This window comes from Pygocentrus nattereri, chromosome 16 (assembly GCF_015220715.1).
Source record: "Pygocentrus nattereri isolate fPygNat1 chromosome 16, fPygNat1.pri, whole genome shotgun sequence".
Taxonomy (NCBI): Eukaryota; Metazoa; Chordata; class Actinopteri; order Characiformes; family Serrasalmidae; genus Pygocentrus; species Pygocentrus nattereri.
The window spans coordinates 19,777,529-19,804,758 of NC_051226.1; the positions used below are offsets into that span (position 1 = coordinate 19,777,529).

The 27,230-nt window shown below is 41.2% G+C and overlaps 1 protein-coding gene across 25 annotated transcripts in view; it reads left to right on the forward strand.

Annotated features, from left to right (window-relative positions):
• Positions 1-27,230, forward strand: part of nrxn2a (neurexin 2a) — a 402,488-nt gene that overhangs the window by 253,254 nt on the left and 122,004 nt on the right. For 2 of the 25 annotated variants that reach the window (XM_037545883.1, XM_037545884.1), the window contains exon 1: positions 8,153-9,916. The exons of 22 other annotated variants lie outside the window; for them this stretch is intronic. In XM_037545883.1, the coding sequence (XP_037401780.1) occupies positions 9,610-9,916 (307 nt within the window). In that variant the 5' untranslated portion in view covers positions 8,153-9,609. Of the gene's footprint in view, positions 1-8,152; positions 9,917-27,230 lie in introns of those variants that run through there. One more of the 25 variants, XM_037545885.1, reaches the window with a different exon arrangement.

The window sequence follows — 27,230 nt, forward strand, 5'->3', positions numbered from 1 at the left end:
GTTCATTTATTTGTTTCTTTATTTTAGAATGATCAATAATTCCTCACGGGCAAGTAAATGTTCATTACCTAAAAAAAGAACAGGAATGCACATTAATTGGATTAAGGTCCTGTAGGACTGTCAGGTCATACAGTCTTTTCGCTGTGTGTTGGGTTAGGCTGGGACAGTGTTTCGTTTGAAGTCTGAGGCGTCCTAATTGAAATCGAGGCCAACTGGTGTCAGGATGAAACCTGCACCGCCAGGGCGGGCTTCTGAACAGGTGGGGCTCCACAGTTCACATAATGGGAAGAAGTATTCCTGTCACAGATGGTTGGGTTCATTTCTGGTGGCACCTGGACCCCAGTGGGTGCAGGAACACACACACATAGACAAAAAACACACACACATAACCTTTCTCCTTCTTGTACCACCCACCATGATGGATGAGACAACTGTGACCACCCTGGCACCATGTAGGCACAACTTTGGTAGGCATGAGCAGCAGCTTTTTGTGTATCCCTCACTAGTCAGCCACTGCTAAGTTTAATGAATGATCAATATGATCACTATTTACTCCACAAGCTGTTAGGAAACTGTGCACATCACGCTTGACTCATAGTAGATGTGCACTTGCTCTGTAGTACTTATGTTAAAGATATTGGTTTGCAGACATAACTGACAGAATATTAATTTTTTTGTTATTATTATTTTCTCCATGTTGCATCAAAGATAACTATGATTAGATTAGCACAATGAAAATATTCGTAAAACATTCATTTTAGTAACTTAAGTGAGATGTATTTATTCATTCTTAAGTTTACATTTGCTGATAAAATTATCAAAATGTACCAGTATATGTTGGGGAAAATATGAAAGATGGATGTATTTGTAAATAAAATGGAAAACAAGATGAGTGCAAACGAGGTGTTGGTGTTAGGATTCAAGGTGATAATAAATGAATATTAACAAAAGTTAAATGTAAGTATAATACTGTGCAAAAGTCTTAAAACATCCCTTTATTCATTCAGTTCAGTCAAAACAACTGTTATTTCCAAGTTATTCATTTTTCAGGACATATTTTTGAGGAGGTAAGGTATAAAATAACCCACTTGTATAAGGAAGGTGGAAGTGAAACAGGGATTTCCAAAAATCCACTAAAACTGTCCCCATCAAAGAAGAAGTATATAAAGCTTTCATCTTTGAGAGAGAGGAAAAAGAGAGAAAATCAAGCTCCACTCTTGTTTCAGATCTGAAACGATCCACAGCTGTTTCTGTCCATCTTTTTACTGTAAGAAGCCAACTTAAAGCTATCAATCTGAAAGGATGAGTAGCTGTCAAGAAGTTGTTACTGAGAAAAAGACAAAAAAGAAGAACATTTCCAAATCAAACAACCCTTTTGGGGTTCTCAGAACAATGGACTGACCACTTCCAGACTTCAGACCTCAACATCCCTTAATGTATTTGGGATTAGATGGATTGTGAGAAGTTTAATCTTTAGAGGTGTGGAAAAACACCCTTTCTTGCCTTCTGAAATAAATGAAAAAAGCAAAGGGTGGACAAATTAAATACTGAAAAATGTTTCCTGATGCTGAAAAAAGAAAGTCTTCCTGTCTTCTAATGTACTTAATGACTGTATTGTCTGGTGATTAAATGATTGAAGGGTGGTTTCTGACTTTTGCACAGTACTGTGTGTATAGCCCTAAGTCAGTTTTAGTTTCTGTTAATGAAATGAAATGCATGTTGATAAGAAACCATCTCTTGAGATCAAAACAAAGCCAACATTTAAAAATTGATCATTTTCATTTAATTACAATATCTCATCAGGCATTGAGGTGTACTTCTCCAGAACCCTGCTATTTAAAAACTTTTTTCTTTTCATACAGCTTTTATTCTAAAATGGGCCCATTAGCCTGTGAAATCAGGAGCCAAATTAGCTCTGCCAAAATACTCCTCAGAGAGACGACAAAGGGAGAAATGTGCTGGGTTTATTCTCTACTTTGATATTAAGAGAATATTATCTTATCTCATGAAGCACACAGTTGGGAAGAATATTGTCACATTTCTCACTGATATAACTGAACCTTAAGTATTTCTTTAATCCTATGAAATCCTGACTATAAATGGCCGGCTACAACTTTTAAATGCAGTGGAATATACTTAACCTTGTGGCCACCCTATGCGCCACAGGGTCTTTGGATGCGTGCGCTTGGCTGCAGCATAGCAAGTGTTTGCACTTGCCACTTCCCTTCCTCTCCCCTTAAGAGCAATGTGAGGTGCTGCCATTGTAAGTTGAATTAAATCAAGCAGATATCTCAACCGCAGGCCATTAGTTCCAGAGAAGGCAGGCATTATGAGTAATTATGCCAAAACTGCCATTATTAATGCGGCTGCTTCCTCCCCGGGGGCCACTGCGAGAACGTCTCGGCTGGGAAAGCTCAGGATGCAGGAGAGCAAAGATGATGTCTCTCCCTCTATTACTTAGCCCATTATGTTGTTGGTTTTCCCCACAAATGACACAATATTGGAAAATATGAGAAAAAAAGGAATGGCTTAACAAGAAAACGTGATGATCTTCCAGAGCGGGATAGGCCAAAATGACAGATTATCAAGCTATGTAACTCAAATGCTTCAAGAGGAATTTGAATGAATTTCCTCTTGTACTTTCCTATAGTAACAGATTAGGAGTGTAACACAACACCACTAACTGTGTATTCTGTTTCTGTTTATTGTTCAAAATGTCTGCATTCAGATTTTAATGGAAGTGGGTGGAGTGTACAGATGAAGTGGGTATGACCAGCACTATCAAAGTTAAAATAAATTCAATTGTAAATGCTAATTATCCTTCTCCTTTGGAAACAGTATCTTCATTTGCTGTACATAAGACCATTATTTTATATAAAGTAACTTATTCAGTGCTGAGAAACTGTCTGGTCATGTGCAAAAGACCACCTTTCCTTTATTTAATTTGCAGTCAAAATTGCCATTTGTTATGCATTAAAGATATTTAGTTAGTTGATGCAAGTTATTTATTATTCAGAAGATATTTTGGTAACACTTTTTATGTCACGTTTGTAAGCTATTGTATCTATAAACACATTTGTAACATGTTATAGTGCATTCATAAAGCATCATAAACCTAGTTATAAACATGGCTATTTATAAAAATGCATTATACATTATAGCCATGCTTATTGTGTATTATGAATTGTTAACATAGTGCATTATAAGCACTGTTCATAACAAATTATAAGAGCTCATAAGTTGTATTTGTCCGCTCTAAATAAGTTGAAGCATGCTGTACTAAAGCCTCCTCCAGTGTTAAGAGTGAGGCTTTAAGTTGAAATATTTACTGAATGATTTACTGAAACACTAAAAGATACACAGTAAAGCACATTACAGGTTTCAAATGTCAGGTTTTTAAACTAGTGCTGCCATCAGTAGTGATTTAATCAGTGTGGGAAAGTCAGTGTACACCACTGTTAGCTTGGCACTAACTTAATACTGCATATTCAATAGAATTCTAGCAGAAATGAACATCACTGTAGTGCAGTGTAGTCATGTTACAGAGTGAAGGTTTCTAGTGCTTGACGTTAGAACCACTAAGGGAGCAAATTACAATGACAGCACTCTACTATCTCGCCTCTCCCTCTCCAGACCTTCACTCCACAGTAACTTCATACTCCGTGTGATGTCAGAGGGGGTTCAGGGGAGGGCCTCATGGGTGCTTGGCTTGCTGTGATGTAGTGTAACACTTAAAGTCAGAGCACTAGTTAAGAAAAGCACATTGTAACAATAATTCTAGGGTGGACAGCCTGTTTGGACCGTCTGAATATTCAGAAATATAGCTGCAAAGATGCAGCCATACCAGCACCAAAGCACCAGAGAAATAAAGTACTAGAAATACCAGGGTGTAAATAAACTTTGCATTTGTCTTTATTTTTCGCTTATGAATGCATTATAACATGTTAAAAATGTGTTTATAGATACAAATGTGACATTCATAGAAAGTGTTATCGATATTTCTTAGGAGATTAGTTATAAAATAATCAATGTGCAGAAAAAGTCAAAGCATAATAAGTGAAAAACAAGACTTTCCAAAAAATATAGAGAGAGAGCAAATGAGACTCCTAACAGCCATGCAAGACCTGGTAGACCACCAAAATTGCCACCATCAGATAAACAGTGCTATCATCTTTGATAGATAGGAAGATTCCACAGGGTTGTCTCTCATTCCTTACACTGAAGACAATTCAATGTAATGGGCCTGAAAGGATGTTTAGGTGTCAAGAAGTTGTTACTAAGAAAAGGAAATGAACCAAAAAATAATAATAATATTGTTATTCTCAAAACAATGCACTGGACGCCTCAGAGCTCAGACCTCAACATCACTAAATATCTTTAGGATTACTAGGATCATAAGAAACAGAAAATACAACCAGAAAATATCCCTGCAGATTGTTTTAAAAATTGAAAGCAAGTCTCCTGCAAGAAGAAGAGTAGAAGCTGTAACAAATGCAGGGAGGAGCGTGCTATGTACTGAAAATGTTGCTATTCTGTTGCTGAGGCACCTGTGACATGTTTGGTGAATATATATATTCTGCTTTTTTTCCTGACACTGAAAATCTTATGCACAGTCCTCAATGTCATGCTCTGCACCTGTGAAAGAAAGCACATAAATAAACCTCATAAATTTTATGAAGATATATATAAAAATATAAGTCTTTCATTGAGGAGCTCATGTACCCTATACATTAAATTGTGTATTAATTTTGCCAAATGAGAAGAATGAATACATAAAAATCTGATGTTTCTTACTAAATGGGCACAATGGCTTACATGCTACCTTGACATACCTTGACATGCTACCTTGACATGACTACCTTGACATGCAGTTTTTCTTTTCTGCCTGCGTGAATAGTACATCATCTATTTGTGTCTGTAAATTTGTCTGTTCACAATGCATTTTTTGTTTATTCTGAATAATGTATGCATATTCATGTTGTTGAAAATGCTTTGTTAGTTTTTGTTGCTATACCTGGATAGCCTTATGCAGAAGCATTTCCAGTTTGCATGTGATAAGTATGAAATAAAAGTGGGTTGCTAACATTAGCCCTGCTCTAATAAGGTAAGTGGTAGAAATTCTGGAGCCAGTACAATGGAGTTGATTGGCGCTTTGCTTCCCCGCACGCTTTCCATCATGCTCGCTGTGTGCTGTCTGAACTTTTGGCTGCGAGTCAGCCAGCGGACTGGGGAGAGAGAAGATGGCCAATGGTAACGAGTGCCAGGCGGCAGATGGTTAAACGCAGGGATGCCTCGCCCGCCGTCCCGCGCCACCCAGATACCATCATTCCTTATCGTGTTGAGTAACCCCAGGGCTGGCAGATTGATTAATACAAGCCTTTCATGTGCGAGAACTCTCATGAAGATATTATCACTGCTGAGGAGGATGTCCCCAATCTGCTGACCTGACAATGGATGGCACCTCTTATAAATTACCATTTCCCTAATTTCCTTCACACCTTCATTATTCTTTGACATTATCAGTGCTCCATTTTGTAACTATCTGCAGGCTCTTCTAAAGTGTCACTGCACTGGGTTGTTCTGCTAACACACCCGAGAAGATCACAGGCTAGCTTTTGAGTGGCGTTCCTCTGTCATCCAATTTTTACTACGCCTTTATGGAACTGGATACATGAATGTAAATGAATGCAAGCATCCGTGTGGGCTCAGCAATGAAAATGGTTGCTGTGGTGTACCTGCTATCATTATTGTTTACAGCTCTGAAACCAATGGGGTGCCACCAATTGGTCACACCTTTATCTCTGAGAGCTCGCAGATGTGCGTAGCTAGTGGTACATGCCCTGGAGCACCAGTTCCCACAGCAGTGAATTAAATTTAATAAATTGCATTTCCATATGATTCCAGATTGATCTCCTTTTGCAGCAATAGTATAAGCATAGTCTTTCTTATATTTTCAGGCACATTGTCTCTTTTTGGTTACTTAGTTTTGATATTCTGCCTTCCAACTATTTAAAAACTAATGAAATATGCTGGGTGTCTACTTAATAACCATTAAAGCAAGGCTTGTTGTTAACATGCTTGCTAAATATTTACATTTTGCACTTAACAAATCACAGTAGAAATGATCCATTTAGACTGTGAGCATTTATCAGATGAATTATAGGTATTTTAACTCATACTGGGCCATACAGTAGAGGTACAGTAGTACCTTTCCAATAAATCTTTCTAATGATATGACTGTGGTTCATAGTTTAGAGGCAGATTAATTCGTGAAATTCGCCATCTTGATTAGTTGAGTAGGGCAGAATAAAGGAAGAATAGTGTTGATGTCCAGCAACTTGATCAGGCCCCAGTTAGTGGAGGCATTTGGATGTGATTTCCTAGACATTTGTTGGTAGGGTTATTATTTAATCTATTTGTGTATAGAACAGTTATTTTTGTGCGATTCTTTAACCAGTTCAAAGAAATCAGAGCTCTATGGCCTTAATCTTCCATCCATCAAGTTTGAACTCTCCTAGTCTAGCAGGGCCAAATGTGATCTTATAACAAAAGTACATATGTTGGGACAACTTGTTAAACTTTTGGTGCTGAATTGCACCAAAATTCACAGCAAACCAGAATACACCCACCTACATTTTGCCCAGATATCTTCGGTACAAGATCATGTCTAGGTCTCTCCAAAAGTAAGTTCACTAGCTTACCTTTGCAGAATGTAATGCCCACAGGGTCAGAGGTCAGATCAAATCAGTGCATCGCTTAAAGACCCTTTATTTAGTTCCTCTGTCAACTAGATAATGCTCAAAGCCATGCAAAACATGTTGACCTGGTCTCAAGGTTATCACTCACGTATCTCAGGCATTTGGTCTGGAGTGGAATGGGAATCGATTAGAGAGAGGCGGCATTCCCTGCCTGATCTAGCTAAGGGGCTAAATCTTGGTGAGAGGGACTTCATGTTGGTTTTAACTTTGTGGCCAACTGTAACCGTTAGCCTTGCCTGATGGCCAGGATTTACACGCACTGGTTTTGTTTTGCTGTGAAATGGAGTTGCCCCTCTTCACAAACACTCTCCTCAATCAGTCCAGGCTCTCTGGCGGTGGCCTGTTCCCTCCTTGCCTCTCTGTGGCTGAGTAATGGCCTGCTTCTCCCCTCCTGTCACCATGAAAGGTGGCGCTGCCTCTTTCCTGTTCTGCTTTTTTTTTTCTAGCACGTGCTTTCAACCGGTGAGGCAATCCCAACTGAGATCTCTATCCTGTGTGATTTATCTGATGTATGGGGTTGCATAGAGTCAATCTCTCTCTCTCTTCTCTTTTTATCATTCTCTGTCACTCAGCACCTTCATGACTCTTGTTTTAATGGAGGTGCATCATTTGTACGGCAGTGCATCTCTTGCCGATTGGGTTTGTTTTCTCTGTTAATAATAATAGGTATTGTTTGAAGCAAACCTTGGATAGCTGAGCAGAAATGCCCAGATCCCTTTTATAAACAACTTGGCAACCTGCTGTTAAGCAGAAAAAAGACAAAGCAAAAGAAATTGAGGTTGAGAGGGGGACTTCACATCATCAAATTTTGCCTCATAGTAAATTATTCATCACGACTGGGGTGGGGGGGAGTGGTTGCATCTGGCACGTGTGAATGTTGCCAGCTCTACTGTATGTGATTCAGCATTCTCTTTGAAAATGGGAGGACCCTCAAAACACTTCAGCTCCACACACTCTGTTCTCCCTTTTCCCCCTACTGATGCCTTTTTTGTCCCCCTCTTTGCTACAAGCACAGTTCTCCTAAACCCTGAATCCGCTATGCTGCAGTGTGTTACTCTGGTGGTGTCTTTTTAGAAGCTGCAGTGAGCCTGCGTATTAGCTGTGAATTTGCTGGCTTGAGTGCGCATGAGCCCATGCAACTGATTCCTTCTCTTTTTTTCGATCCTTATGCTTCTTCTTTTGGCTTGTCTCGATGTCTGCATGTGTGCTTATGCGCCGTGTTTTGCCTGCTGCTTCATCCGTCTCCCTCCCTTCTCCCTTTTTCTCTCAGACACACACTGTGCTGCCACCCCCCCACACCCCCCTACACCCCACCTTCTCTCTCTCTCTCTCTCTCTCTCTCTCTCTCTCTCTCTCTCTCTCTCTCTCTCTTCCTCTCGCTTATACCGTTATAGTCTCTGGCTGATGCTTCAGAAGAAGCACTGTGTGTCTTGGGCTGCAGTACTGGCAGAAAACAGTTGTTTTTTCTGCATCTTTGCTCTTGGGGTCCAGGCTGTCCTGGGAATAAAAAGGCATCGAGGATTTTTGGGCTGGGGGAGAGCAGGATGCGTTAGCTTGGTCACGCTTTATTTTAATGAGCGCACGCTTTCGTGCATTTGCCGAGTGAACATCTCAGCTTTCCACAGCTGTCCAGCAGTGATGAGGTGTTTTTTAATTTATTTTTTTCCCTCAACACCTTTCTGATCCTCCTCCTCTGGGAACTGTCAGGATCCTGGCCAGTGCGTCCGTTATCGAGGAGAGGAGGGAACAGGAAGAAGAGAAACGTGGGGGGATGCAAAAGCGGTGCTAATCAATACGGACTGTGCGTCAGTGGCTAAGAGAGAACAGCTAGAGAGAAAGAGAGGGTGAGAGAGACTCTTGGCTGCTTGCTGACCATCGTCCGGTTCAGCTCTTGCTCTCCCCTAACAGCCCAAGCTCCGGAAGGTGACAGCTTTACAGGAGGAGGAGTGCTGCGACTGCCGCCAGTGTGAGAGGACTCACGGCCAATGTGCTTTTATTTATTTATTTGCTGATTTTTTTCCCTCTGCCGCGCTGCAGCAGATTTCTCTCCCTCTCTCGGCGCGCCTCTCTTTCTCTCCGTCCACCGGCGCCGAGGAAAACGCGAGCGCTCACCTTGTCCTGCCTCCGTCAGCCTGGCGCACATCTGTTTTTTTGTTTCTTCTCCTCTCTCACCTTTCTTAGCTTTTCTCTTTTTTCCCTCTGGTCTTTTTCCTCCCCACCTTTATTAGAATAATCCTTTTTTCCTGCCGGGATGTTTCTTATCTCTCCCTCCGCAGTGGAGGGACCGCCGTCTGACGGAGAGTGGTCTTAACAGAGCGTAAGCCCTACCTGAGGCTGGGAGAGAGAGACCTGGGGAAGGAGAGCGCAAGAGAGAGAATTAGACGCCTCCTGGCATCTGTGTCACCTGGAGCACTTCTTCTCTGCTCAATTAAGCTGGTATCGGTGTGTCCCGATGCATTGATTAGGACTGCTGTGAGATTAATTTCAATGCTTTTGGGAATCACATTTACAGATGTTTATCAGTGTGACTATTTTGCTTAATAGCAGACAAAACTGCCATTCTTGATTTTTCTGTCTTTTTTTATGTAATTGACTCTAAAACCAGGAAGAATTGCCCAAGGAAGAAGGCAGTAGATTTGCTCCCCTTTGGATTTCCGAGACTTGAACGAGACTGAGGATCTTGCTGATTCTTTTGAAGGATTTTATTGGCTCTTTGGAAACCTACTGAAAAAGCTTGAGACTTTTTTTCTGGTGTCTCTCTTCCTAGTGCAGAAATCCCATTGCATCGACGTTTTGCTGAATTGTTTCCCTGTCCTGTGGATAATGGCAGACATGGGCTTCCCTCTCTGAGATGTCTTCTTTCCAACGGGTGGGACAGATGGGAATGGGTGGCAGGGCCTGGTGTGGCACTTCCTGCCCCAGGCTGGAGGTGCTTCTCCTAGGCTACGAGTTTGGGGGATCTTGCTGGCTTGGCCTGAGCTCTTGGTGGAGGTTAGCTCTGTCCCTGGCCCTTCTGGTCTCGTTGCCAGATAGAACGGCCAATGCCCGCGTGTCTTCCAGTCTGAGCACCACACATCACGTCCACCACTTCCACAACAAGCATGGTACTGTGCCCATAGCCATCAACAGGATGCCCTTCCTCACGAGAGGGGGCCATGGTAAGTTCTCATCCTCACCCACACCATTTAACCACCCCGTTTCCTCTTCATTGATCGGCCTGTCCAGGCTTTGGACACAGTTGATGCGATTAAGGAGCTTTATTATGTTTGGTAGCCAGTTGTTGACATCATCCTTCCCATTGATATTCTTGTCCAGGCAGGTGTTCTTCAGTACTCTATGCACACTGCACACATGCTTTGATCCTCGTCCCTCTTCTGCTCTTCATAGATCACACAGGGAGGGGTCTCACACTCTCTCTCTCTCTCACTCTCACTCTCTCTCTCTCACTCTCTCTCTCTCTCCCCCCCCTCTGTGCTAGCTGCAGATCTGATGGACTGATAAGTGTGAGCAAGAGGGGTATTGGCCAGATGCGCTTCGTTTCATGTTAAAACCCACAGTCTTGAAATAGCTCCCCTCACCAGGACTTTGTTATGACACCTATGTCAATTAAGCCTTGAACTATATGGCGTGTTGACAGCCTGTCTTCTTATACAGCCCCTGTCATGTGTGGAGTGGCCACTGAGCATGTAATATTTCAGTGAAAATCCTCCAGCTGTGAAAAAAAACTTGACATATACAATATGCTTTGATCATTCTTTGTCCTAGGTTCAGTTAAGGATGAGTTTTTTAAAACTGTACCAAATGAATGTGTTGGTGCTGTTTTGCTTTTGCTCTACATGAATTGCTTTTAATTCACATGCATGTCATTCTTAAAAGCACAAATTATCAAATCATATATACATGTTAGCATTGTTGTAGAAATTTAGTTCAACTCAGCTCCAAATGCCTTTTCATGTAACTTTGACTGTTTTTAAAAGCTGTCAGTCATTGCTGCTTAAAAAAATGCTAGAAAATAGAGACGACCCACAGCAGTAATCAGTTACTCTCTAGATCTTTTGAATGATGTTTGGTAAAATCCAGATGACTAGATAATTATCTGTAGTATTCCAACACTTTTTATTGAAATTATTTGTAGGCAGGGCAAATGTATCAGATCCAGATCACTGCAAGACTCTTAATTGGATCTGAAATTAAAATACTAAAGATGTTCGGTCCTCAGCTTGGGCAGTAGCTTGTTTGGGGAAACAGACTTTAAAATTCCCGAGTAAATAATTTTTAAAGGACAGTCACAGGATGAGGTTAGACCTGTTTTCCTTTTCTAGAGAAAATTTAAAGTTGCTCTTGATTTGACCAAGAGAAGGATAAGGGACAGCAGTCCATACTGGGATAAGTTATAGCAACACAGCTCTCTTGAGAGAATTGGGGAGGGAGGACATTGTTAAATGGTGCATTTGAAAGTGAGAGGGTTAGAAAACAGTGGTTTTTCAGCCTGGTCAGGCCTCCCTGCCGGGGAATGAATGAGTCTGCACAGTAATGGGGCCATCAAGTCTACAGTTAGCAGAATCATGGCTCCCCTTTTTTTATTACATCTGCAATTGTCACTTGGACTGACTGCATCTACCTCAGCATTAATCTCACCTACGCTCCCATTTGTCTGCTGCAAAATATTCAAGGCATTTTTGTGTCCTTATCAAACAAAAACAGGGCCCCAATTGTAAAGAAAGCTGACGTCGAGCAGCTATGAATTACATATTTACTGTTATGGAAAGCTATGCAACAGCTCAATACAAGTGGGAATCTGTCTCACAGGTTCCGAGGCTAAGAGCATTGATAGCTTACATTCTGTTATACGACTGACAGATAAATTTAGTGACTATGATTCTGTGCTGCCTTTCAGAGTTTGCATTGTTTTTGAGATTACATTATGTTTACAAAATCCAGGACTGGAAACTGGATTCAGGATCTGGCTTTGAAGACCTCTGCTATAGAAGAACCTATAGTTATTTACCACATCTGCAGCAAATTAACACAAACAATAATTGAGGAAAAATATCAACTCAAATCCCTCTTATAGTAGAAGCCAGTAGTTTTAATTTCAAAGTTTCTCAGGAGAACTAAAGGTGGTTCTTCTAATATGTTGCTCCAGAAAACTGTTTTGGCACATGTACATTTAAGAGTGTATGTGGATGATTGATATGTTTGATTCATGCAAATTGCAAAGATTCTGATTAAGGTTTTTCCCGCAAAGAGGCTTCTTCACATGTAGCAGCCCGTTTGTGACTGCTTGCTCTCTTTGACCAATAATCACAAGATGCCAAATTCCATCCTCCAGTACCCCTCCACAGCCAGCATGCCAGCGAGGGGCAGGAAATTGATTGAATTGATATGTAGATGAGTAAAGGCAGCATGCATGTGGTCCGAGAGATTTGAAGGAGCCATGGAGAGAAGGGATGTGATTTGAGGTAGTAGGAGGAGTGGTATATCACTCTGTCTGTAGTTGTGACATTTACACCATGTGACATCAGACGCCTCTCATCAATCATGACTTTTGTGGAAATTCTGTGGCAGCCTTCACTTTGACAGCTACAAAAACAGCCATGGTCCTTCAGATAAGCCCTTGTGGCTATGTCACGTTTATTTTATACAGAATTGCTAGGACCTTGAAAAGCTGCTATGAAATGGGCTGTCACTATCTAGTAAATGTAAAGAATAAACATTTAATGTACAGTATAGTGTAGAATATCTGTCTAAAAGCAAGTTTGTTGGAGAAGGAAAAATGTTCTTAACTGTAATATACATTAACATATCAGGTTAGAATTCCACCTCATTTTGAGCTATTTCTACGTGTCCATTCATCATGAAGTATTCACAAATTACAATTGGACATTGTTTCTACTAAAAATCTCATTGCATCTGTAGGTAATTAACATAGATATACTCTACAAAAGTACTATCCAGTACTGTGCAAAAGTCAGAGACCATTCATTCATTCAATTGTTCAGTGAAAACAGTCATAAAGTTAGATTAGAGGAGTTTAGGTACAAAATTATTTATGTATGTGAAGAAGGGGAAAGTCAAGAGAAAATATGTGAGTTTCCAAACTGAAGTTCAAAAAAGTACTAAAAGATACAAAAAATTTGGCTCCTAACAACTTAAAGGACAGAAGAAAATCAATATCCACGTTTGCTTCCATCCTTCCACTATAAGACAGCAAATCTGTGACTTGGCAAAACAATATGACTTGGAAAGAATGTGTCAAGAAGTTGTGACTTAGAAAATGAAAGGCACAAATAAAGAAAATTTGCAAATCAAAAGAAGCTGCTGGTGTTCTTAAAGCGATGGACTGACCACCCCACAGTCCAGGCTTCAGCATCACTGAATGTGTTTAGACTTGGATTGTGAAGGGCAGAAAATGCAACCAACTTCTAAAACTGAACTTTGGAGGTGTGGAAAAATATCCTTTAAACAAAAACTAAATGCAAGCCTCCTAAAAAGAATGGAAGCTGTAATAAAGGCAAAGCTTATACATACTAAATACTGAAAAACTATTTAGTTTGTGAGGTTTCTGTGTAATTTTCTTTTGCACATATATTTCCTGCATTCCAGTGCTGATAATTTGATTTAATTTATAGTGCACACAATGTCTGCAAATCAAATATGTCTTGTTACAAATAGCACTTCCCAAATGGCTGTGCTAATGAATCAGAGGGATTTTCTGTGTTTGGTATTCTGACGAATCACAGGTGTTCAACCAGCCTGACAAATCCAGCAAGCATGCTGTGGTTGTGTCAGAGTGTACTAATTGCTGTAAATTACAGTTAATAATCACGATCACATTATTGCTCCAAATAATTGCTGTTATCAATTTTTTGTCAAAATATTGCAGCCCTGGTATTTGCACTGCACTTGACATTTGTGCAGTGATTCATCCCAGCTTGCCTGCTGACCTGCATACTGCTTCAGTCTGTAGCATTCCAAAAGTGACCTTGCATCACTGTACTTATCAGGCTATTCCCGCAACCTATTATGTCCTCTGTAACCTCTGCCAAAAGCCGTGCAGGCAGTCTGCCCTTATCCTGAACTCTTCCCAACCTGCTGATCCATACACATGTCCTGCTGGCTCTTCACAGCTAGCTCTGAGCATCCGCCTCCAGCAGAGTCCGACAGACTGTGTGCCCTCCACTCTCTCTCTCTCTCTCTCTCTATCTCTCTCTCTCTCTCTCTCTCTCTCTCTCTCTCTTTTCCTCTTACTGTCTCTCCTTTCTGTCCTCACCTCCTTGGGATGCAAAGTTGCTCCTCCCTTTCACGCTGACTCCCAATGGTCCCATGTGCTGATGCAGGCATGATGTTTGAGTAGCAGCAGGGTCTGTTTGTTTGCTCATGCCTGCCTGTGCATGCTGATGTGGGGTTCCCACAGCTGCAGCCATACAAAATGTTCACCGTTTGAAAACTGGTTCTATACCAGTACCAACACAAATTATTTTTATTGCTATATAAAATCATTTTTTAAAAGGTTTTTAAAATAACTATATACAATAGGTTCCATGTCATGGAAATGGTACACAAAAAAATGAATAAAAGTTCTAATAACAATAATAATAATAAGTGATGCAAACTACATTCCTTTATTGGAATAAATTGCTAAATGAAACCAAAAAGGATTCTTTGTGTGATGCTGTAGAGAAACCGCTTCAATGGATGATTGTGTAAAGAACAATTTTTAGAAATAAGATGTGTGAGTGTTAAAGACAGTTAACAGAAAATTCCACATAATGTAAACATTCTATGCCAAAGATTTTCCCAAAACCTTACATTCAATCTTCAAACCATTTAAGAGCCTTTTGAAGTTGCATAGACAACAACATAAAAAGGGCCATTTTTTGACCCGCAAAGAACCTTTGAAGCAGTGATTTCTTGAGTTATCATAGCTCGATATTACCGTAGCTTTTCCCAAAGACACCCCTTTAAGAGTCTATACAAGCCACTCTGATCTGCTCTCATCATCAAATACAAGTCCTTTCTATGCCTTGAAGGGCACACCTTGATCTATACTGGGCCTTGTGCCACGTTCTTCTCTAATGCATAGCTTCTGAACATGACCATGATGGATGAAGGCTGCATTGGTGCAGCAGGACCCACCCTGGTTGCCCGGCAGCAAGTAACACTATAGATTGGACGTTATCTCTGCCGACTCACCCCAGTGAAAGGCACATCCCATTACTGCCGCCAAACCAGGCTCTTGTGTGTCTGCTGCTCGGAGGGGTGGCAGGGGGAAAGAAAAGGGAATAATTGATTGGTGCTACAAAATGGCGTGCTTTGCATGAGTGCCTCATTGTTTGCTCTCACTGGCTTGAATGTTGAGCAGTAATGAGGCCGCGTTTAACCGTGACCCCTGCATTCTCCGTTACTGCCTGTGAGCGCTTGCCGCAATTTAGATCCTTAAAAAGAACCAACTGCTGCGAATCTACAGCTCCTCACATGTGGCATCTGAACTCCAGTTTCTGCTGACTGCACTAGTCTAGTGCAAAGCACTTGGAGACCTGTGGACAAACCCTACTAGCTTGGAGCTATTGAACCAGTTGCTCAGTGTGAGCTGACAGCTGTTTGATCCTGCGGTGGTGAGCCTGGTGAGTGGTACCAGAGCAACACACTTGAACAAACTGGAGAAGTGATTAGAATGGATTATGATGCTCAGCAGCTGTTACAAGTTGCACCTTGATGGAACAATGTTAAGGATTTTTTGTGTTAATCTGTTAGCGAGGCTTGGTTCATCTGGTTCTGCTAGCATGTGCACTCCGAAATGGCACAGCATCAGCATTTTATCTCCTAGCTGTATTCCCACATTAACAAGTCCTTGGTTATATCTACCAGGCAATTTCAAGGCCTGCATTGTAAGCACCAGATAAGAAGGGTTTCGAAGCGACCTTTAAGTGTGTGGCTTCAGTGGACTCAAGCGCTCTCTAGCCACAGTAGCAAAGCTAAAGCTGCTCACATTCCTCTGAGCCCCCTCAATGATTTCTGCCCTGTGGGGTGCTGGCTCTAAATGTGACAGAGCAGAGAGAGCCCAGGCTTCTGCTCCAGTCTGGATCACACCCAGAGGCTTCAATAAAGTGCAAGATCCATGCTGTGACCTGTGAGGGGTGAAATCACTCTCTAGATGCCTCTTTTTACACCTGCAGTAAGATCAGCTCAACCATGCCTAAGCTATCCTTGAGCAACCAACTGAAGTTGTCATTTTTAAACTGAGCTGGGACCAGTGTTTCCATCCCAGTTCCTTACCAAACCCATAATTCAAACAGAATACCAGTAGGAGTTTCACCCGTAAAACACTATGCTAATTATAAATTCACAAGGAAATTGTGCTTGTGACAAATAATTTCTACTGTAGACTTTTTATGTACTAAAAGTATAATTGACCATCTCGGAACTAGTCATACTTCAACTGAAATGAGATTTATCTCAGTAAGTCATGAATTTTAGATGACCAGAGAAGCAGATTCACATTTATTCTCTCTGATTAATTCTTTAAAGATGAATTTGCAAAGATCATAAATTGAATATTTCTGAAACATGTGGTATTAATCAGTTTAGGAAAATTAACAAGCTATTTTATTGAGAAATCTGGAGCAATAAAAAATGCAAGAGTCGTATGGTTCTTAATTGGGCCTGGAGTGTAATAATACCAAGGTCTTTAAAAGAATCAGCTAATGCGATTCTCTTCAAGGCTATTAGTCTACAAAGACCACAGTAAACAATGAAGGAAATTTGACTCGCTCAGTTTTAGCAAACACTTAATTGTCTTAGATATTTACCCTCAACATGGCATGCTTATCTCACTGCAACAAAATACTGTAGTTTCTTGATTTTTTTCAGTGACTGAGACAATGAGGCATACATTTGAACGTATGAATGAGTGCAGGACTCCTGAAAGCTGTTTGAAGCCGCATTATCTCCCTCTTTCAGATGTTTTTGATGACCATCATCATTTTATATACAGGATAATGACTTTATCTGCTGTAGTGCGCAGATGTTCTCTTTTACCTTTTGTATTCATCTTTTTACTCTCTTCAAGAAATGGGTTTTGACCCATGCAGCAAATGATAAAGAGAAGGGTCAGAAAGCATGTTGTAAGCTAATAGGTTGAAAAGCTGGAGAGGTTTAAAAAGCTGAGCAGAATGTCTGTGGTGTGTGTGTGGAGTGTACATAAGGTTGCTTTAAAATATATTCCAGCACAGATTACTGATTATCTGTTAAAAAAGGATTTCAAGAGAAATTTAACAAAAAATATTGAAAATGTAATGAACAACTGCACTTTTTATGAAACAAATCAATAGATTTATTGATGTGTGTTTGTTTAAAATCAGGTATTCAAATGGTGTGATGTGGAATTATATAGAAAGTGTAGATACAAACAGCTGATATTGTGCCTCACAATATATGAAAATATTTTAATATTAACAAATATTTTAAAATATTTTAATTTTAACAAATTTGTTTAATACAAATTATGGAAGTTTAGATATGTATTCTGCTAAAAGGCCTATACTAGCTCATAATGTGTGATATTGGTGTTTCATGCATGGATATGAATTCACAAACAGCAAATTGCAGTGCAATTTGTATATGGTCCCCTAGCTTTCAGCAGGTTTGGCAGTCCACAAAAATCAGACTGTGTCATGTGAGCTTAAAAAGGCATGCATTTTACACAAAACTAAGTGGCAGCTGATTCTCATAGCATAACAAATAATGATAATTTACACATACTAATATTTTGCATCCATAATTCAAAAACTACTGAAGAACAAAATTGATTATGTGAAAATGAAACCAACTTCACTGCTGACAAGATCGTCTTTTCACTTTTTGGAACTGTTAATGTTTGCTCACTTAGCAGTTTAATCTGCCAATTTAATGTTAGCATAAATTTGATGTATAGCTAGACAAGCTGTAGAACTTAACATACTAACATATTAGAAGAAAAGGACATGCTAGATCAGTTTACTGCTGTATCCGGCATCATGTAAAACCAGTGTAAATGCCTAATTAAAATATCTTTATGAAAAGACTGTAAAAAGCTGCTGGGGAAAAGAGGGTGGTCTTAAGAGTTATTTGCTGCCAGCAAGACCCTCCCCTTCTTCACAAAAGTTTCCAATCTACATAATTCATGTGACATATTTAGCATCATGCGAATCTCAACAACAGGTGACTAATTGCATGTATGTGATTTGAATGCAATCCTACTGCATTCTGTTACTACCCAACCCTGTATGTATAGATGATGTTAGGCATCTGAAGCAGCAGTAGGGAGTGTTTAGGCTTGATTTGCGCAGGCCCTGCATCCACCCACTCGTGTTTCCCATGACAGAGTCAAGAATAGCCGAGCATACAGTTCTCCGTCTTCAGTAGAAAACACATACACACGTACATACACACACACACACACACACACACACACACACACACACACACACACAGCCATCAGGAAACTGAGGTAGCCCTTCAAGCATCCTCAGCCCTAATATCCATCTATCCGTCTGTTGTGTCTCCTCTATTTGTTCCGCAAGGTTAGCTGTTAAAGTGCTACAGTGGCACATCCTTCATTCAATAATTGGGGACAGCGGAGTATTTCTTTTTTTTTGTTACAAAATCCTGGATATGTTTACAAAAGTGCTGCTCCTTGTTTATTTTTAAACAACATTTGGCAGGACGTGGGATTTCAGCTCTACAAGAACTGGTTACGGCTCATTTTGCTATTTAGAGAGATAATAAAATTATTCCTGGCAATCTCTCTAAGGATTACACAATTTCACAGATAAACGAGCGCACAGCAAGCGCGAGCAGTAATGATAATATTGGTGGCATAAGTGTGATTCATGCTTACTCACAAGGGGACTTTGCTGGAGCATTCGGCTGTCTCTCTGACTCCAGCGGGGGGGAAAGGGGATTATTTGAACTTGAAAATGGCCATTTGGGACGGCAACGCATTGTAGCTCCTATCTGCAGACCTGGTCTTCTGTCTCAGCCTCAGCATGGGTCAGAGGAAGCCATATTAACAGGCATAAGAAGCTCTTTTGCTTTCAGGCCGTGGGCAGCTAAATTATAGATGGCTATTAAATAGAACATTGAATCCTCATTCAAACCCTTTCATAATCGTAACACATCTAGTACTCATAACATTCCTGTGTGATCTCACTTAATAGGGCCTTGTTAGATTGGAACAGAGAGAGCACAAAGTAAAAGAGCTGATGACATTGTATTGGAACATTATATGACTGGTAGAATCATGTACAGGAGCTTCTGGCTTATCTTTGACTCTTAGGAGTCACGATATAGCCAGAAGCAACAAAGGCATGTGTTTGTGATTAAGGCCCAATCTCATTTCTTATTTTTACCCCTACCCTTTGTTTTCGAGTGTCACTTTTCTACTTGGAACTGAATTACATGATGTAAAGGGTAAAATCTTCTCCTATGTAATGGGACAACCCTTAAAATAAAAAAGAACATTACTTCATTAACAGGCTACTAGTGGTGTTCTGTAGGGGAGCCTGCCTGTTACAATGTCAACACAGATCAGACACTCACAGATAAAAGGACAAGGTTGATGTTTACTTGAGGTTTTGATGGATGTACAGAGCGCATAGTCAGAACAGACGAGGGTCAGAACCAGAGAGCAAGTAAACTAAAACAAAAGGGACATCCAGAGAGTAGCCAAAAACCAGTCCGAGTTCAAAAACCAAACTCTCATACAGGATCCAGCAAACAAACCAAAAAGGGTAGTGACAAAAGGGGCAGGTCAGAAAGACGAAAAACAGGTCATACATGAAAGAACTTACAAATAAAGAATGCTCAGTATGCAATGATTAAGGTTGGCAGTACTTCGCAAAGTTCTAAGCTAAAGCCTGGGCTAATTAGCTGTAATGAAAAACATGTGTGACAGTTTAGAATTCTGGTGAGGCTGAAGGCTGAAATGAATGTTCATTGGTTGATGGCAGTGGCGTAGGAGTCAGGTGATCTCCCACTGATTCATGGGATTGGAGTCCTATGGGCTGTTCAAGGACACAAGTGATCTGAGTAAAAGGGAACAGGTGGAGGAGGCATCCTCAGCAGAAGGCATGACATACCCCCAAACCCCCCACCCCCCCAGGGATTCCGGTACGACCGAGGGACGAGGGTGACCGTGATGACCACCAACCACACTGCCAGGGATGTCTCTGGAACTGTCTCCGGAACTCTGGGGCTGTCGAGGTGTTGGATGGATGAAATCTTCTTAGGACAACCTGTTCTCACAATGAAGATGGTGGAACTCTGCCATCAGACCAGGATCAAGGACATCTTGGGCAGCTACCCAGCTACGCTCCTCAGGACCATACCCCTCCCAGTCCACTAGGTATTGTAAGTGGCCTCCTCTCCTCCTGGAGTCCAGCAACCTATGAACAGCGTAGACCGGGGCTCCATCGACCACCACTGGTGGCGGCGGCTGTTCGTCAGACATGGCCTCATCCAACAGACCTGGGACAACAGGTTTAAGGAGAGAGACATGAAATGATCATGAGACATGGTACTGTTGAGATAAATCAAGTTTACACGTCACCTCATTAACCCGTTCCAAAAACTTAAATGGACAAATATATTTAGGCATAAGTTTTCTGCAACCCTCCTCAAACCTGAAATTCCAAGTCGATAGCTACACATGGTCTCCAGGTTGATATAGGAGACAGCCATCATGACCGCGATCAGCCTTGGCCTTATTCCTCCTCAGAACCAGTTCAATTTGTTGATGTGTAGATGCCCAGACTTCTTCACTCCTCTTCATCCACTCATCTACTGCTGGAGCATTGGTAGTCACCGCAGTCCAGAGCATAAGTGGAGGATGATAACCCAGCACACACTGGAAGGGTGTGATCCCGGTAGGTGAACTAATTAGAGAGTTTTGAGCCATTTAAGCCCATGGCAAGAATCAGGCCCAATCGACTTAGTTCTCATGACAGTACATTCTGAGAAATTAACCTAGTTCTTGGTTGGCCCTTTCACATTGTCAGTTGGACTGAGGATGGTAACCAGAAGTGAGACTCACACTAACACTGATATGTTCAAAGAAAGCAGACCAAAGAGCAGAGGTAAATGAAGGTCCAGGGTCAGACAAAATGTTTTCAGGTATCCCAAAAAATCTAAAAACATACTTAAACAGAGTTTCAGCCATCTAGAAACCTGAGGGTAGTTTAACGGAGTAAATTGAACAGCTCAAGAAAATCTGTCCACTACTGTCAGAATGGTAGTGTATTGTTGCAAGGCTGATAGATCAGTTACAAAATCTATGGCTATGTGTGGCCAAGGACGGGCAGGAACAGGTAAAGGAAACAACTGTCTTAGGAGTGTTGCATTTGGAGCAGTTAGTACATGATGCTACAAAATGGTGAACATCCGTCAATGTTTTCCCACCAATATCTGTTACTCAATAGTTGCTCGGTACGTGTCTCACCTGGGTGACCAGACATGAGTGATGAGTGGGCACACGTAATAAAATGATTTCTGAACTCTGTGGGTACATATTTCTTATGTTGTGGGCATTGGGGGGAGGGGGGCTAATTGAACGTTCTAGGACTTCATCTATTTCACCATCCATTTGCCATCTAACAGCAGCCACAATGCATTTGGGGGCAATAATGTTCTCAGGTGGTTCAACTGTCTCTTTCTCTCTCGTTTCTAAAATTGCATGATAGTATATCAGCTGTAGTATTCTGGGAACCTGGTCTGTAGGTAACAGTAAATTGAAAATGGGAAAAGAACAAGGACCAATGAGCTTGATGAGGGTTGAGTTGTTTGGCATTACACAAATATTCAAGATTCTTATGGTCATTCAGAATGAGGAAAGGCTGTTTAGCTCCTTCAAGCCAATGTCGCTGTTCTTCTAAGTCCAACTTCATTGCTAGAAGCTCCCTATCTCCAATACCATAATTTTGCTCTGCAGAAGTCATTTTATGGGGGAAAAATGCGACTAGATGAAGCTTGCTAGTACTGCCGGAGGCTTGAGAGAGGACAGTTCCTATTCCTGTGTCAGAAGCATCTACTTCTACAATAAAAGGCTTTTCGGGATCAGGATGGACAAGAACTGGAGCCATAGCGAACACCTCTTTAAGTCTCTGGAAAGCCAATTCAGCTTGGGAACTCCATACTAAGCACTTTTGACGCATGGGCTTCAAGATTGGGAGAATTAACCAGGATATCATTTAAATAGGCGATAGCCAATTTACCCAGCATGTCTGTAAGTAAGTTATTGATGAAAGTTTGGAAGACAGAGGGTGCTATAGATAACCCAAAAGGCATTACCAAATATTCATAGTGGCCGTTATTAGTGGAGAAAGTGTTTTCCACTCATTACCATCCTTGATGCGGATAAGATTGTAAGCACTACAGAGATCTAGTTTTATCAAAATTTTTGCTCACCTAAGTTGTTCTAGAGCTGCTGGTACTAAAGGTAATGGATATGGGTAGCGTTTTAAAATCTTATTTAATTCTGTGTAATCAATGCGAGGTCAAAGGCCTCCAACTTTCTTCCCTACAAAAAAGAAACCAGCAGAAATGAGAGATGTAGATGGAAGGATAAACCCTTGTTGTAGCGCTTCCTGAATGTATTCCTCCATAGCCCTATTCTCAGATTGGATAAGAGGATCAACTCTGGCTTTAGGAAGTGTTGCTCCCTCTATGAGCCCAATAGCACAATCACAGGGATGGTGTGGAGGATGTTTGGTGGCTTTGACTTTAATAATACCTCCTGTAGGTCAATATACCCAGAAGGAATGTCTACTTTAGATTCAGTGTTGGGGTCTGTTAATTCTCAAAACAGTAGGGAGACCAAGACAACAGGTGCCCATCTGCCCATGAAATAAGGGGGTCATGTTTCTGTAGCCAGGGCAACCCTAGGATAACTAAATATTCAGAGGAGTCTATTACAAACAAGCTAATGTTCTCAGTGTGGAGACCACTGACCATTAAAGTAATGGGAACAGTCATTTTTGATATTACTCCAGTGCCTACGGATCCCCCATATAGTGCTGAAAGCTTGAGAGACTGTGTCAAGGGTTCTGTTGGAATCTCCATCTGCTCCACCACTCTGGCGTGTATGAAGTTTCCCTCAGCTCTGGAATCGATCAGGGCTGAGATCGAGGTTGGATTCTGGTCGGTTCGATGCAGTCAACGGTAGTGGTCTGAGTCAGGGTTGCAAGGCATGGAGAGTTGGTAGATCCAGACCGAGGTTTTCTGGCACATAGTAGATGGTCTAAATGAATTGCTAAGTTATACAATTCCTCAAATGTTAGAGCCTCTTCCTTACACACTAGTTCAGTCAGTACTGAAGTTGAGTTAAGTCCATTTCAAAAAGTTATCAAAAGAGCAGGTTCGTTCCAGCCGCTCCCTGCAGTGGGAGTACAAAACTCTCACCGAATCTTAGCGAGCAGTTCCCCATTAGATTGTCCTTCACAGAGACAGTCAAAAACAGATTGGAAGTCCTTGATGAACTGTTAACAAGTCTGATTTTGTACATTTGCACAAATGGCAGTAGCACATTCTGAAGCTTTGCTCGTAAGGCGAGAAATCAAAAATGAAATATGTGCATGATCTGAACTGGGGAGTGAACTGGAAAAGTACAGAGAACACTGTAGTTAAAAACCATTTGCACTTGTCCATAGAACCATCATGTTTGTCCAGCTTACTGAGGCTACAGAAAGTAACTTGAACATGAGGCGATGGACTAACAGGGGCAGACACTGCAGCTGAAGCTTGGGGAAATGATGCCTGTAAGAGCATAGTTAGCTCTTTGAGGCGATCCGCTATTACACCCATTTGATTCTGCTGCACATTTTGTTGTTGTGCAACAGATTGAGAGAGTTCCCCAAGTAATTTGTGATGTTGCCCCAACATATGACCTTGCTTACTCACTGTGGAGGATAAGGGATCAGAATCTGCCATCTGCGTGGAGGCAAAGTATTCTGTTACAATGTCAACACAGATCAGACATTTGCTGATAAAAGGACAAGGTTGAAGTTTACTCGAGGTTTTGATGGATGTACAGAGCGCATAGTCAGACCAGGCGAGGGTCAGAACCAGAGAGCAAGAAAACTAAAACAAACGGGACATCCAGAGAGTAACCAAAAACCAGTCCGAGTTCAAAAACCAAATCTCATACAGGATCCAGCGAACAAATCAAAAAGGGTAATGACAAAAGGGGCAGGTCAGAAATACAAAAAACAGGTCATACATGAAAGAACTTACAAAGAATGCTCAGTATGCAATGATTAAGGTTGGCAGCACTTCGCAAAGTTCTAAGCTAAAGCCTGGGCTAATTAGCTGTAATGAAAAACGTGTGACAGTTTAGAATTCTGGTGAGGCTGAAGGCTGAAATGAATGTTCATTGGTTGATGGCAGTGGAGTAGGAGTCACATGGTCTCTCACTGATTCATGGGATTTGGAGTCCTCTGGGCCATTCAAAGACTCAAGTGATCTGAGTAAAAGGGAACAGGTGGAGGAAGCAGAAGGCGTGGCACTGATGGTCTGCAGTCATAACTGAACGGTAAAAATCAGCAACCTCCATGCACAGTTACATTTAGGGCATCATATGCTTTCAAAGGTAGAGGGGGGCGTGAATGCAGCAATTATTTATTATTTATCATTGACCCCTAATTCTTCAGGGATACAAAGCTGCAGTGAGCTATTCCCTAGCTTCTTGTTCAAATTTTTCTGTTCTACCTTAAATGGTGAAGCAGTGCTGACATGTGAGGCGCCAGAATGTAAATGCTGCACCAGTTAATGTGGAAAATTTAGCTAGCTAGCTAGCACTTTGTCATGCTTGTTATGAAGAATAGGACCATAATACGATACAATGGTTATCATAATTTTTTAACAGAGAAAATATTCATATTTGTGTGTTATTTGGTCGCTAGTGCAGCCACCTTGCCGGTTTTTCTTTTTTTCTCACAACACTCCATTTGGGGTGTGCTTCTGAAAAACCTGTTTGGTGGGCCATGTCGCCCTAATATTTCACCCTACTGCTCTAAACGAAAAATGAGGACAGTAGATGGTTGACGGCCCTCTGTCTCGCTGTTGAAGTATGGAGCATCCACAGGAGCCTTTTTGCCATCTTAAATAAACGATCAATAATGCTTAAACTTTGCTTAAGTAATGCCGTCACCATGGCAAAGTTTCTATGGCTGCTTGCCATCGTTGGTCGCCTATTGCTATAAGGCATTGAAAGTTTTTTTATCAATGTAAGGGCAGCATTAGAACTTTTAAGGGTTAACAACATTGAACTACAAGGACGTTCCCTTTCCTAGCTACTATTAATAGTGTTATTAGTATTAGTGTTAGTGTGTTTGAATATCTGGAAGAGGGGTCACACTGACTTGACATCTGTTCACTCTTCATATCCTCACATATCATTTTTTTATGCTGTGAAGCTCATCCTGTGCACTTTGGTGCATTGGCATGATGATTTAGGGCCTGTTGTTGCTGTACTGTTTTTATGGCCCCTCAGAGCGGCTGGGCTGCTAAGCTACTCTCATTATTTTCCATTCCATGTTGTTCTCAAGCACTCTCCTAATTCCAGCCTAAATGCAACCTCATTATTTTCACTGTCTGCCTGCTCTGACCTGTATGATATAGATTTGGGTCTGGTCTCCCTTACTTCTAGGACTCACAGAATGTGTTCTGTATTCAGACTTGTTTTCTCGAGACTAAATTTAATCAGTGTCATGGAATGTGACCTAGCAGAGCAACTGCATTGTACCAAGCCTTATTGCTTTTGTCTGTCACAGAAAGAGATTGCATATGTTTTTTTCAGTTGTCTTAGACAATGTTTACATTTTCACATGGGCAGGAAATGGGTGAGCTTATCACTTCCTTCCTTAGAATTAGGAGTGGCTAGCATTTCGTGTTTGTCGGGATTACAAAGCATTTTTCTCTCTTTTATCTGGAGCCACTCGGCCGGGGCACCTGCTCTTTGGAGGAGAACTCTCGAGCCCTCTTCAGAATCATCAGTGACAGTGGCGTAATCAGATCGGCCCTGTCTGGAGCCATGATTGCTGGAGACACTTGAACCATTGCAATCAGGCGGTTGCTTCATGGGAAACGCCTTAGCTTTTTCCACTGGCTTCACTGCACTCTGACTACACTCAATATGTGTGTGTGTGTATGTGCCTTCCAGACTCCTCCAGCCATCATCACCTCCTTCCCTCACCTCTGGCCCCTTCTATCTGGGTGCAAACATATGCGCTGAGATGCTTCACACCATCATTTGACCCGCCTCTCTCAAACAGAGACTGGGCCTATAATCAAGCTCTTTGAAGAGAGGCTTCATTCAGCGATCAGAAAGCACTTCTAAGTCTTAACACTTATGCGAGTACATTATTTTTAAATATATGCCTACAACACTGACAGAGCCACTCTCTTCTTTCAGTGGAGGTTTTTCTCTGGACTGTGTTTATCACATTTCCTAATTATCCACATTTTGCAGGAAGAGGCTGGTACGAAGCACTTTATGTTGGTTTAATTAATTACATGGTGAAATTTCATACAGAAATACTGTCAGTACTCAGAGGCAATTACAATTGCAGTGTTGCACAAGGAAAACAGCTTAATTAGATCACCCCTACCTCCATATGGTCCATTGTTTTTATTTCAGCCATATGATTGCTCATAAGTATCATGTTGGGCATGCTATAGGTGCTGAATAGAAATCAGTTGGAATAAATTATGTCATTTAAAATGACATTTTGGTTTTGTTACCAAAAAAATGCAATACATGTGCTGCCACTTAGTTACTCTATTCAGGGTAGAAAATGCTTTAGCAATTGTACTTCATCATTACCATATTAAAGTAGTATTTTGGACCATTTGAACTTTTCTTAATTACATTTCCAAGTGATTATATTTGGTTACTTATTATGTTTTTACCAGAGTTTCTTAACCTTCTTCAACTTTCTGTAATGCTGGGGAGTGAGGAGGCGGACGCATATGCAGAGATAAGCGACATTTATTGTGGGCAGATCCAAAGTGAGGTTCGAGACAGTCCAGGGTCCAGTAATCAAGATCGAGAGCAGGGTGAGCAGACATGATAAACACAGAATCCAAATAGCAAACAATCAAACATACATCTAACGACAAACACCACAATCAGAACAACAATTCAAACAGTACATCAAAAAGCACAAGTGTACAACCCAACAATTCAAACAAAGACCAGTAACCAGACAGGGGAAAACACAGGGCTTAAATACATAAGGGTAAATGAGAGACAGGCAGGAACACAGGTAGAAACAATCAGGGGTGGAGTTACGAAACAAGGGGGCTGGACTAAAAAAACAAAACACAACACGAACACATGGACAGGACTGGGAGGGGCCAATTGTGACCCTTGTGCCCCTTTTTCTGTCTTGTCTTGCAACCCCCCCAGATTTCCATCCCCTTATCCCACACACACCA